This window comes from Lolium rigidum, chromosome 1 (assembly GCF_022539505.1).
Source record: "Lolium rigidum isolate FL_2022 chromosome 1, APGP_CSIRO_Lrig_0.1, whole genome shotgun sequence".
NCBI lineage: Eukaryota > Viridiplantae > Streptophyta > Magnoliopsida > Poales > Poaceae > Lolium > Lolium rigidum.
The window spans coordinates 22,584,386-22,595,461 of record NC_061508.1 but is presented as its reverse complement, the minus strand read 5'-3'; the positions used below and the strand labels follow the sequence as shown (position 1 = coordinate 22,595,461).

At 43.5% G+C, this 11,076-nt stretch overlaps 2 protein-coding genes across 4 annotated transcripts; one reads left to right on the top strand and one right to left on the bottom strand.

Annotated features, from left to right (window-relative positions):
- Positions 1–749: 749 nt before the first annotated feature.
- On the bottom strand, positions 750–2,486 carry LOC124705285 (calcium uniporter protein 6, mitochondrial-like). Its single transcript, XM_047237050.1, has 4 exons — positions 2,133–2,486; positions 1,211–1,643; positions 835–1,034; positions 750–776 (listed from the first exon to the last, which is right to left on the bottom strand). Exons 1-4 carry the CDS (start codon positions 2,484–2,486, stop codon positions 750–752), a joined length of 1,014 nt encoding a protein of 337 aa, XP_047093006.1.
- A 2,769-nt stretch (positions 2,487–5,255) lies between these two features.
- Positions 5,256–9,450, top strand: LOC124669317. Of its 3 annotated transcripts, XR_006992137.1 has the most exons (5): positions 5,256–5,444; positions 5,897–6,100; positions 6,618–6,956; positions 7,047–8,133; positions 9,418–9,450. XR_006992137.1 is itself a non-coding variant. In XM_047205963.1 (4 exons), exons 1-4 carry the CDS (start codon positions 5,368–5,370, stop codon positions 7,049–7,051), a joined length of 519 nt encoding a protein of 172 aa, XP_047061919.1. In that variant the 5' UTR covers positions 5,256–5,367; the 3' UTR covers positions 7,052–9,372. The 3 variants fall into 3 exon arrangements, 2 of the variants coding, with proteins under 2 accessions (XP_047061919.1, XP_047061911.1); XM_047205963.1 differs by lacking the exon at positions 9,418–9,450 and having other exon boundaries at positions 6,618–6,850; positions 7,047–9,372; XM_047205955.1 differs by lacking the exon at positions 9,418–9,450 and having other exon boundaries at positions 7,047–9,372.
- Positions 9,451–11,076: the final 1,626 nt, after the last annotated feature.

The window sequence follows — 11,076 nt, the reverse complement described above, 5'->3', positions numbered from 1 at the left end:
ATAATTCCCAGAACGTAAGGCGGAATAAGGCAACAAATTGGAACATGAAGTACGCAAAGCCAACACATAGAATCCGCATGGCATGCTTGTGTGCTAGGCTGTCGATCTCTTGCATCTTTGCCTGGAGTTGTTTGAATTCTTCTTTTCTCGGGTCGTTCTGCGGGGCGAGTGCAAACGGCACTGCACTTCTTATCATATCCACAACCTAAAAAATTGTCAACTACAATTCATCAGTACAACCGCATTTTGTGCATATCTTGCGTAACATCATATATTGCTAACAAATGTTCCCTTTTTTAAAAGATGCGACATATTCAGTCACACGTCACTCCTGAAAATTGGTGGTATACCAATTTAAGTCACATGCCATCTGTCCTTTTGACGATTGAACAGAAATATCGAAGTTAATGAATATGCAATCCTTCATGGATGCACAATACTGGTTACACAGGCTGGCACGGAATCATCTTTTGTTGATAGATCCAACAGCTTGTAAATTACCTGGTGCAAAGTGAACCTTTTTATAAACTAGTGGCGAAGTGAAAAAAGCAGCCATGATACTTGGTTCAATGTGCAGTGTGTGTGTATAATATCACATTATACATCTGATTGGTCAGCACATGATCTGAACAAAGCTTTCAGTGTATAACTTTGATTGCTGATGAATATGTCTATACGTTTTAGTGCAGGTTTATAAAGTTGTGATATATTATGATGATATTTTTCACCACAAATCTGATGGCATTTTCTTAACCCTGCGACTGCCTGTCACTTGGCTGATAAAGATTGGTGCAAATGGACAATCTAATAAATTTACAAATGTCACCTACTCACCTTCTCGTGGTTGAGGTAGGTCTTGCCCCGGACAACCATCACCAAGCTGATGTCGTCCAGCTTCTGCACGAGTACCTCCGCCTCCATGCGCTTGACGCCACTCTCCAGCAATTCATTGAGGAGCTGGCCGTGGCTGACCATCTCATCCTGCCCGTCCTGCATCCCCCTCTCGATTTTTCCGAATATCGCTCTGGTAGCAGCTGGTGATCAATCGATATAAACTTGGTATTAAAGAAAGTCAGTAACATAAGCTATTCCATAAACTGGAAGTGAGAAATTTGCTGGTATTAAAGAAAGTCGGTAACATAAGCTATTCGGTAAACTAGAAGCGAGAAATTTGCAGGTGTTACTAGTCATGACTCATGAAGCTTACAACCTTCAGTGCAGTCACTTCCCAGGGGACACCTTATTTGTCTCTCCATTTCAAGGTACTTCTCCATATCAAAACCCTCCCTGGTGTAGAGTTTCTTCCTCCTTATTTCAAACAGCCTCTCCATGTAGCTTCGGTATGACAGCTTGCGTAAGGTAACGAGGAAATAGGCATAGCCGACAAGCAGGTCAGAACTGGTCACGAAGAAGGCGACCGGCGCTATAACATCCCACGAGAACTCCCAGAACGTGAAACGGAAAGTGAGGCCTAATGTGGTCTGCAAGAACAGTAAGCCAGACCAGAGGATTCGCTTGACTTGCTTGTGCGCATGCCTGTCAATCTCTTCTTTCTTCTTCTTCAGTAGCTCAAACTCTTCCTTTCTCACATCATTCTCGATCTCGAGTACAGGCGGCACAACACTTCTAACCAGGTCCACTACCTGAAGACGGTCAATAACCAATCAACACATAACAGCTGAAAATTGAGTAACCAGAACTTTATGGTAGCGCATTCAGATCTAATCATTTTCTCTCGTATGTCAAAACCGCCTAATTTGATATCCTGCTCACTAGAGGAAGTTTTAGAGATAACTTGGTGGCAGTGCATTTAGATTTTAGAACAGAAGATTGGAAAAGGCGAGGAAAGTGAATAATATAGAAAATGTGAAGTTTAGAAAGAAAAGGAAATATCGAGTAGAAGATTTCAGAAAACATGAAATTTAAGAAACAAAAAATACTGCCCCTCTGTTCCATATTCATTAACCACGACAAGAATATGCAAGAACTTTTTAAAACAGTAGCATATGCAGCAGCTATATTCATGCAGAGGAGGATCGGTTGGGATGGGAATCCAGTATCCAGATTGTCAATATTCGTCATGGAGCTGGAATGATGAAAGCACATAATCTTAGCAATGTTGTGAATATCACCTTCTTTGGGTGGAGGTAGACCTTTCCCCGGAAGAGCACCACGCTGCCCGACTGGTCCATCGCCTGCGCCAGCTCCTCCGCCTGGCCGCGCGTGCACGCCGCGCCAGCCTCCACGCAGGCGTCGAGAAACTCGCCATGGCCTACCACCTCGTCTGGGCTGTCCCGCAGCCGCCTCTTTAGCAGCTCTACTCCAACAAGCCGCACCATTCGTTGAGCCTCCGCCGGCGTGAACTTCGCCTCCGCCGGAGATGGCGGCGGGAAATGGCAGAGGTTCCGCAGAGTGTACAATGCCGTGGCGGCTGCCGTGGATGACCGTTGGTGAAGGAGGAGGCGGGAGGCGGCTGCTCGCCACATGGTGTGATTCTCTCGCTGGTGATGAGCAGCGAGCGTGTAGACAAAGTGAACGCGAGCTCTTAGTTCTTGAGGGGTCTCGCAGGGGTATTTCAACCTAACACGGTTCGCTGAAATTCTGCTAATGTGAATGACCGGCTTTGTCTTTTCATCAACAAGCATGGGACATTATCGAAAAGAATTCGGCAGAGGAAAGTCGGCATCGTTGCTCATCAGTACTTTGGCATTTGTATTTTTGCTTTTGTAATATTTTTTTCACTTCCCACTTTCCAGGGAAGAAAAGAGAGCTCCTTTTTTTGCTTTCGAGAAAAGCAAGCTATTCTACCGCAAATGTATCACCATGCATGGACGTGAACCTCGTGGGGGCATTGTTCTTCATTTCTTTTCGAGCGTTGTTCCGGAGAGTAAGAATATTCAGAGAAGATTTTGTTTTTGAAGGATTTTGTTTTTTGAGGAAAAAGCCATGTGGCATGCTTTAATGATCAGATAGCAAAGTTACATTGTTTGTGAGCTTGCTAATAATAAACGGTTTAATTAGATAAATGCCACTAAAATTTACATCTTTCGAAATATGCCACTACGGTGGCATTTTTGGAAGGCTAAGAGTGACGTTTTTCGAAGAATCTTGATAATTGTATTGGCATTTTTCGAAAGATGAAAATTGTAGTGGCATTTCTCGAATACACAATAATTGTTGTGGCATATATCTAATTAACCTAATAATAAACCTAGGAGGATCATCAACCTAAGTAGAATTACTAGAAGTGTAGGCATCCCTAGCAAGCTCATGCGCCACCTAATTAGCCTCCCTATAACAAAACTCTATTGAAACATTACCAAAACCACTCCACAAAATGTTGCAATCATCATATATTGCAGCTGATGAGTTTGCCAAGAATCCTCCCGGTTCTTTATTGTATCTACTACCTGCATGCAATCAGTTTGGATAATAAAATTGTTGCTTCCAATGATTGGGAAAACACCGAAACTTCTATGAAAGCATACACTTCAGCCATTGGAGCATCAACTACATGCCATAGAAATTGATTCATCACAGCAACACACTGGCCGGAGGAGTCCCGAGCTACTACCCTGATAGATCATCTTCCATATTCTAAATCAATAGCTGCATCCACATTGAACATAAGCTTTCCCTCTGGTGGCTTCTTCCACCATTCTCTCTGCATTGCATTCAGTTTCTTTCTCACCGACAAATAATTCTTTGTAAGAATCGTTATAGACATAGCCGGGCGAAAAGGGACTTGACCATTTTGACCATGAACAAACTATCTCCTTTTCCACCAGATGTACCCACCTGTAAAAACCAGTTCAGAAAAAACGACATTGTCAAGAGAAGCAACGAGACCCCCTCTCCCGACAATCTTCTCCATCACAGCCAAGCATGATCGATCGATTTCCAAAATTTCTTAAGTTCTATGCTAGACTCGGAGGCATCTTTTGATCTTATTATCAAGGTTAGGGCTTACCCGCAAAAAAAAAAAGGTTAGGGCTTGAATTTGATACAACTGTGAATGAGCTTAATCGCTGGTCTCTACATATGCGGGCATACACAATCAAACAACAAAGTATGTTAAAAAAAAGAAATCAAACACCAAAGTCTACAATATGCACACCACTTGCGTGTGTTTTCAAAAATAAATTCAGAATCTACATGTATGTGTATTTTGTTTTTTCGTAAATATTTTCTGAAGAAGGAACATTTATATGGTCTAGGCAAAAAATACAAAATAATATCTGGTGAAAAGTCATTTTGGAGGATCAAAATTGTATTTTTTACACGGTTTCAAAAAAGTTTTTTTTTCCCATGAAACTTTATATGCGCACCTAAAATATGTACTCTATATGTACACCCTAGTTCTTTTCTGAAAATTCTGTAATATGTGGATTTGGAACTGGAGGCCCATTTCTAAGTGAACTGAACTGAAGCCGAAAAGCCCACCTGGCCCGTCTTTCTCGTCCGGTCCTCCCCCACTTCGGCTTCTCTCCGAGGCTCGCTCGCACACTGACGCAGCGGCGCCGGCGCCGGCGACCACCACATCTCCCGCCCCGCCCCCCAAAAATGGCGCCTCCTCCCCTCAACGACCTCACCCGCCTGCTCGCCGAGGTAGCTTCCCGCCCCGCCGGCGGCGAATCACCCTCCGCCTCCATCTCCTCCCTCGCGGCGGCCCTCAACCCCAGCGCCCCCGCTTCCGGAACCAGGGTCCTCGACGCCGCGCTCTCCCTCATGTGCTTCGACCCACAGGAGGCAATCCCTCCTCTGTTCTCTACCACTGCAGGAACCTTGGTTGGTTGGTGGTGTAAGCGAGCGCGTGTTTCCATTGCAGGTGAATAGGGCTCGCCTTGACTGCCTCGTCCGCACCATCGCCTCCGCGCTCTCCGACTCGGCCTCGTGCCGAGTGGTCCGGACGGATGAACGGAGCGGCGGCGAGATGCTCTGCTTCGGGAGCTCCGTCTCCCCCGGGGACTGCCGCGAGCTGGTCCGCTCCTGTGCTGCCCTCGTCGATAAATTGGGGGATCGTGATGGTGAGAGTCCCCTCTCCCCTCTCTCATTTTTTTCTCCCCGAATTCAATGCAGTATATGGCAATGCTGGCACGGCATCATTAGTCATGCAACTCAGTTTCCATTGCAGTTTAGAGCTTACCACATGAAACTTATGTTTGCCTGCCCCCCTCTCATTTTGTAGGTAAAAAAATGTTACTGTATTTCCGTCAATGCTGATATTTTGTGATTTTATTTTGTGCAGTTGTGGGCCACTCTTATGATCTTCTACACGCCGTTGTGAAAACGGCGCTGCTATCTCCACGCTACCAGTCTCTCTTTCCTTTGCCATATTACAGAGAAGATGGAGAAACCGGTTATGAAATGGGTACCATCGGCATCGATTTAGCAAGGCATCCATCCTATCATGTGCTTCCCGGTGATGGATCGATCCCGCCGAGGTATGCTTGGGACAGTTATATATGGGCCAATGTAGTACTACTACTAGCATTCATGGACTATTGTTAATGAAAGAAAGATTTAACGATATAGTAGAATATTCGTCAAGGTTGTGCTGTATTATAGTATGTTCGGAAATATGTTCTGTTTTTGCTGCGAAAAATGATACTATAGAAAATAATGCAATATACATGTTAAAGAGCTACAGGATCCCTGGAATACATTGATCTTTTTGGTCCACTGTACATATATTTTTGTTTGTTAACCCTCTACTTGAAAAAAAAACTAATCCACTGCTTTGTGAGTACAATGTTGAGTTATCGTCACCCTGTTATCTTATTTGTGCTTACATTAGGTGATGATTTCCTCTGTTGCCTGACTTGAGGAAAATGAACCTGCTATTCTTCTTACGCATTTACTGATTTGCATTGCATTTTGCTTATGTGTGTGGTAGGGCCCTTTTGTGGCATCTTGATCCATCGATTCTAAGACATGATCTTTCAGAGATGCTACGGGAAACAATTGCAAGGCCCTTGCTTTATCTTAGAAAAGAGTTACATGATCGGGTATCATGGCGTGTGATTGTAATATGTTTGGTTTGCTCCCCGCCTGCATTCTTGGAGATGCGATCATTATTCCATATCTGGTTTCTGGAGACGTAAGTTCACACCTCATAATACTTTTTACTAGCTGATCTATATTTCTGTGTGACTCTGAGTTTGTGTGTTAATGTCAGTTGACTTCTCCAAGCATTTTGACACTCGCACTTATAATTACACAATGTACAATTAAAGGTGTTCTGCCTTGAGCCTGAAACCAGCAAAGTTGAAGTTCATTTTAGGAAACAGGGTAATGGCCTAATGGGCATGGCCAATTGAACTCTGCAAAGCTTGGAATCAAAATAGCTGAAAATTGAATTAATTGATGCATTTTATTGTTTTCATTTTAAAATCTCATCGTCTGTTAGTTTTAAAATTTCTTGACATGGAAACTTTATTAACCTGAGACTTAGTCTTTGTAGCATTTCCTTCTTCCTGGTCTAAATGGTATACCTGCAACACTATTATGGATGCAAATGGTTCTGTATATTGTATCAATGCATTTTACATTCTGCGCTATTTGTTAAGGAGACCTCTTTATAATTTATTCCTTATGTATGCCACTTACGTATGCAGGGGTATGTGTTCTGTGCTAGAACTTTGCACGGCAATGGTATCATCAGTACTAGATGTTCTTCTCGAGCCTATGGCATGGGGAATATCCATGGAACTGGGGCAGAAGTTTCCCTTTACACATGCTTATTTCCCAAGCCAACAAAGGGACTTGCTTGCCATACTAACTGGACCCATATCATGCAGAAGATTTATGGATCTTGTTTCTTGCATAGAAGCTATGGTTTGTTTGGAAGGTAACTCTTCATGGAACAACATACAATCACAACCATCAAAGGGATCACACTTTGGCAAAAAACCACCATCAAAGGGAGTGGCCAAATTCAAATATAGTTCTGCTTGGTATGCTCATTAATGTGGAAATACTAATATCTTGATTTTGAGCATTCTATCCAACTCAAAGCTAATTTCTCCTACTCTGTGCTGCTGCAGGTTAATGATTACAAATTTTCCTATCTGGTTCAGTTTTGCTACTGCCTTACTTTTTCATCAGGAAGGTTCGCAAGGTTATATATCAGAAATATTGTCCAGGGAGAAAACTGCTCAATCAATAAGTGATATCAGTCTTGCTCAGAGGGCAGCATTTTACCTTTCGTGGGTCTTATGCCCTTCTAATGTAGATGAATGCCAGATGTTAGCTAACAATATGGTGGACTTATCACATGCTTGGGCCAGGAACAATAGAAGACGCCCCAGTTATGCATACAATACTAGTACTGTAAATCACAGGAGGAAATTGCGAATACCCGCAGCTGAGGATACAGGGAAACCTTATGCATCAACCAACCCTGTCAGTTCCCTCATTAAAGGATTTGATGATCACTGTGTGAAGTTCAGTAGCAGAACTGTTGTTAGTCAAGTGCAAGATGAAGACACATCAGACATCCCTCTCTCATGCCCTAATTTTCTGCATTTGCAGATTCCTTTAGGGGTGTTGCTTGTGTCCTCTAGCTGTATTAGTGAACAGGACTGTAACGTGCTTCTGCACTACACAAGCACAGGTCTGGTTCTGGAGTCAAAGGAAGTGCAGGAAAAAACGAGAGATCATTTTGGTTATGATAGTGTTTCATCCACCTATAGAGGTTTTAATGAAAGACGGGCTTTAAGTGGTGCATATCTCATCTTTGGCTGGCTTGACATCATTGATGATATGTCTGGAGCGATCTTTGAATGTGAAGATACATGTCGTTGTTTTGTCAGTGAACTAAGAACCAAGATGTGCCCATACTTGCTCAAGTGTGTAAATTTATTGCTAAATCAGGTAGGTCAAGATAAAGATTTTATAGTTGATCTCCGGTACAGGTTGCTGAACTGGAGTAATAAAGGGCAGAGTTTTGATGGTTACGAGGCATTCAAAGACGTTATCCTTCAGATGAACACAAAAGTTCTGCTCCCCCAATAGCAATGACCAGGGCTTTTATGTAACTGTGAATGTGTCCTGACGGATTCCTGGTCTTCCTTTGGTGGTTATACTGCTGGACATGAGCTGCTGAGTTGAAACATATCCATCCAGCTCTTGGTATCAGAGTTCTGAGGTTACCACAAGTTCCAGCTATTTAAGTAGTGCAACTGTATGGGCTCTGATCACTTCTACCCTAGTAGATAATGTAAAGTGACGTCTGTCAGTTCTAGATAGTGTAAACTAACACCTGTCGAGCATTGGATCGGGCAAACTAGTAACACTGCCTTCAGTTGCAAATTTGGCTGTTGCTTCCAATCTTGACGTTTCCACTTCATTTTCTGTCATGACCACTAATATTGATTGATGTGGTTGAACCCATGACTAAAATGGTTGTGATCACCAGTTCATTTAGGCAAGTACCATCACATACCATACCTATCTTACCAAAATGCAGGAGATATTTATATTTAGACTGAGCCGCTGAGGGACTTCTACAGTTGTACATGACATGCTGCTTAGATGTGTACTATATGTTTGCTGATTCTCTTGCTGTTGCACTACGTTTCTGGCCAACAATTTTATTGTGCACTAACTACTACACTCTACTAGTGCCGTTGCTATATTTGGTGTTGCAATATTTCAGCTTTGGTCAAACTGCTTTTGGAGAACAGAAATGGCCTCAATGTACATTCCTTTTGTACTTCATCTTTTTCCTGCCTTTTTCTTTTTGTCCTACTAAGCGATTCTGAATCCATAGCTAAACTTTATTTTCTTTGTTGTGCAGATTGCAGACCACGGTACATAAGGAAATGAAAATGTTTTGAAGATAAAAAATTAAAATGTTTTGAAGAATTTTATATACAATATCAGGCCTAGCAAGTGATATAACAGTTTGGTTTGGTCTGTTGGTGTTATTTGTGCCCTTGCCAAACTGGAGAAATGATTCTGATGGGTGTTCGCTTTTTAGGAAATTCATTTCTTATTTTTTATGGGACACTATTACCTCTTAATTTTACTTTTTCTTACTCTGGACTGGATACGATGGATAAAGATGACTGATATGTTTGCACTTAGCGGCCTCTTTTTTAGCGCTTATGAACTTCATGGCTGCTAATTTCAGACTGCATAATTCCTTCCATGGTAAGAACTTGTTGCATACATAGAAGAGAAAAAACATGTGCATACATGTTCATTCTGTTTATAGTACATACGAAGAAAGAACACAAAATGTCAGAAGTTGCATCTTCTGCCACTATAGATATTCCGGAAACAATTCATTAACTTGGAACCAGCTTTGAAAATCCTACTATAATATGTTCTTCACCAGTCTTTTATTAGAGTTAGTTGGTCTATTATTGGCGGTCAATTCAATAATATCTAACTCCTGAATCTCTATTGCAGGGGGCTACTTTAAGCACGGATAGAGATCGTGATGTCTCAATCTGTGGAGTGCCAATTGCAAAATAATTATTTTACAAGCAATGGATGCCGGTAATGGTTTACATCAATACAGCTGCTGCATCATAGATACTCCCTGGTACCAGGAATCGCCGACGTCTTGCATTGAAGAGTTCAATGCAGGAGACCGTAAATGAGCTATTAATTGCGTCATCAATGTGAGTATGCGCCAACCAACTAAAATATGTAAAAATCTTTAGATTTTAGGTGCAGGGGGTTCACACGTAGCCCTCGAGTTGTATATACAGTAGTAAGTGGTACGGCATAGCATGTGAGGAAATTGCACGGACCAGTAACTCTTGAAGACAATGTTGCGTGAACCAGTCACTCAAATTCGTTTTTGCACAAACCAGCAACTCTATTAGTAATTATTTGCATGGAGCTGTAATGATCAGATTAGAATGTCTAACAACATCCCTAGCGGTCACCGGTGGCCCAGCCATTTGGGAACAGCTGCTTTGCTCCATATTTCGCACATCTACTTTTTTTAAAAAAAACACACGCACATCTACTTGTAACAATTAAGGGTATCTTCAACGGAGCGACGCAAATGAACGCTGAGCAACAGTTTGCATTCCCGCGGACGAAAAATGCGCCTAACCTTCCTCCAGCGGGGCGACGCATAGTGACCAGGCCGTCTGCAGTGGCGCAACGTAGCCCAAATATGCGGCACGTTTACGTCTCCGTGGATGCAGTGTGGTCGCGCAAAGTGACCGCGTTGATTGCATCCGGAGTCGCTAGGCAGTGACTAGGTAAGCAAAATATTCATTACTATTGATTGGCCAAAAGGATCATCTTTACAGAGATGGTTAGTCGAGTTAACCTACAACTACAACGGTCGTACCTACTCGCCGTCGCGTGGCCTACCACGAGGCTGAGGTTACTCGCAGTCGTGCAGCCTACTACTGGACACCAGAGAAGCCGGCGCCGTCGTCGAAGCGTGAGCGCTTGACGCCCTCCTTGCGCTGCGCACTCCGGCGATCGAACAACTCGTCTTGCCACCTGCGGCGTTCAAGGGCCTCGGCCAGAGAGGAGTCCCAGTGGACTCTCTTCGCCGCCTCCACCGCCTCCATGTGGGCGTGGTAGCGGGCCCTATCCCTAGCTGCCGCCGCCACCGCCTCATCCCTGGCGGTGATGGCGTCCGCCAGCTCTCGGTTCTCCTGCTCGACCCGCGCGGGGTCTGGTCCCCTCCGCGCGACCGAATCCAGGTCGGAGCACATGTACGCCCGAGCCAAATGGCCGCCACCGCCACAATTCAGGTCGGAGCACATGTACGTCCACGCAGTTCTACTCTCGTCGTCGGCTGGCCGAACGGCCGCCACCGCCACAGTCCCCGTCCCCATCGCCAAGCGCCGCCGTAGTTTCTGTCTGGGATCGAAGAGAGAGAAGATGTGTCTTTTTCTTAACGGGACAAGTGGTTCGCCTCGTCCAGCCCGGAGAAGATATCTAGTGATGCCAACCACTGAATGATACCATGGTACCGGTTTTAAAATTAAAATTTTAAGTTTCTAAAAAATCTGAAAATAATTGTGAGTCTTCATAATATGTGTGTTTTTAACTCCTAAAATTTTCAGAACCAAATTCGAAACACAAATAGGAAAA

Bases quoted from the DNA above. Each gene is read 5' to 3' on its own strand.
- LOC124705285 (XM_047237050.1), bottom strand. From the start codon at position 2,486: ATGTGGCGAGCAGCCGCCTCCCGCCTCCTCCTTCACCAACGGTCATCC. The intron at 1,644-2,132 runs GTGATATTCACA...GACCGTCTTCAG, and splicing joins TCTACCTCCACCCAAAGAAG to GTAGTGGACCTGGTTAGAAG. The intron at 1,035-1,210 runs GTTGTAAGCTTC...ATTGATCACCAG, and splicing joins GGGAAGTGACTGCACTGAAG to CTGCTACCAGAGCGATATTC.
- LOC124669317 (XM_047205955.1), top strand. From the start codon at position 5,368: ATGGGTACCATCGGCATCGATTTAGCAAGGCATCCATCCTATCATGTG. The intron at 6,101-6,617 runs GTAAGTTCACAC...TTACGTATGCAG, and splicing joins CATATCTGGTTTCTGGAGAC to GGGTATGTGTTCTGTGCTAG. The intron at 6,957-7,046 runs GTATGCTCATTA...GTGCTGCTGCAG, and splicing joins TTCAAATATAGTTCTGCTTG to GTTAATGATTACAAATTTTC.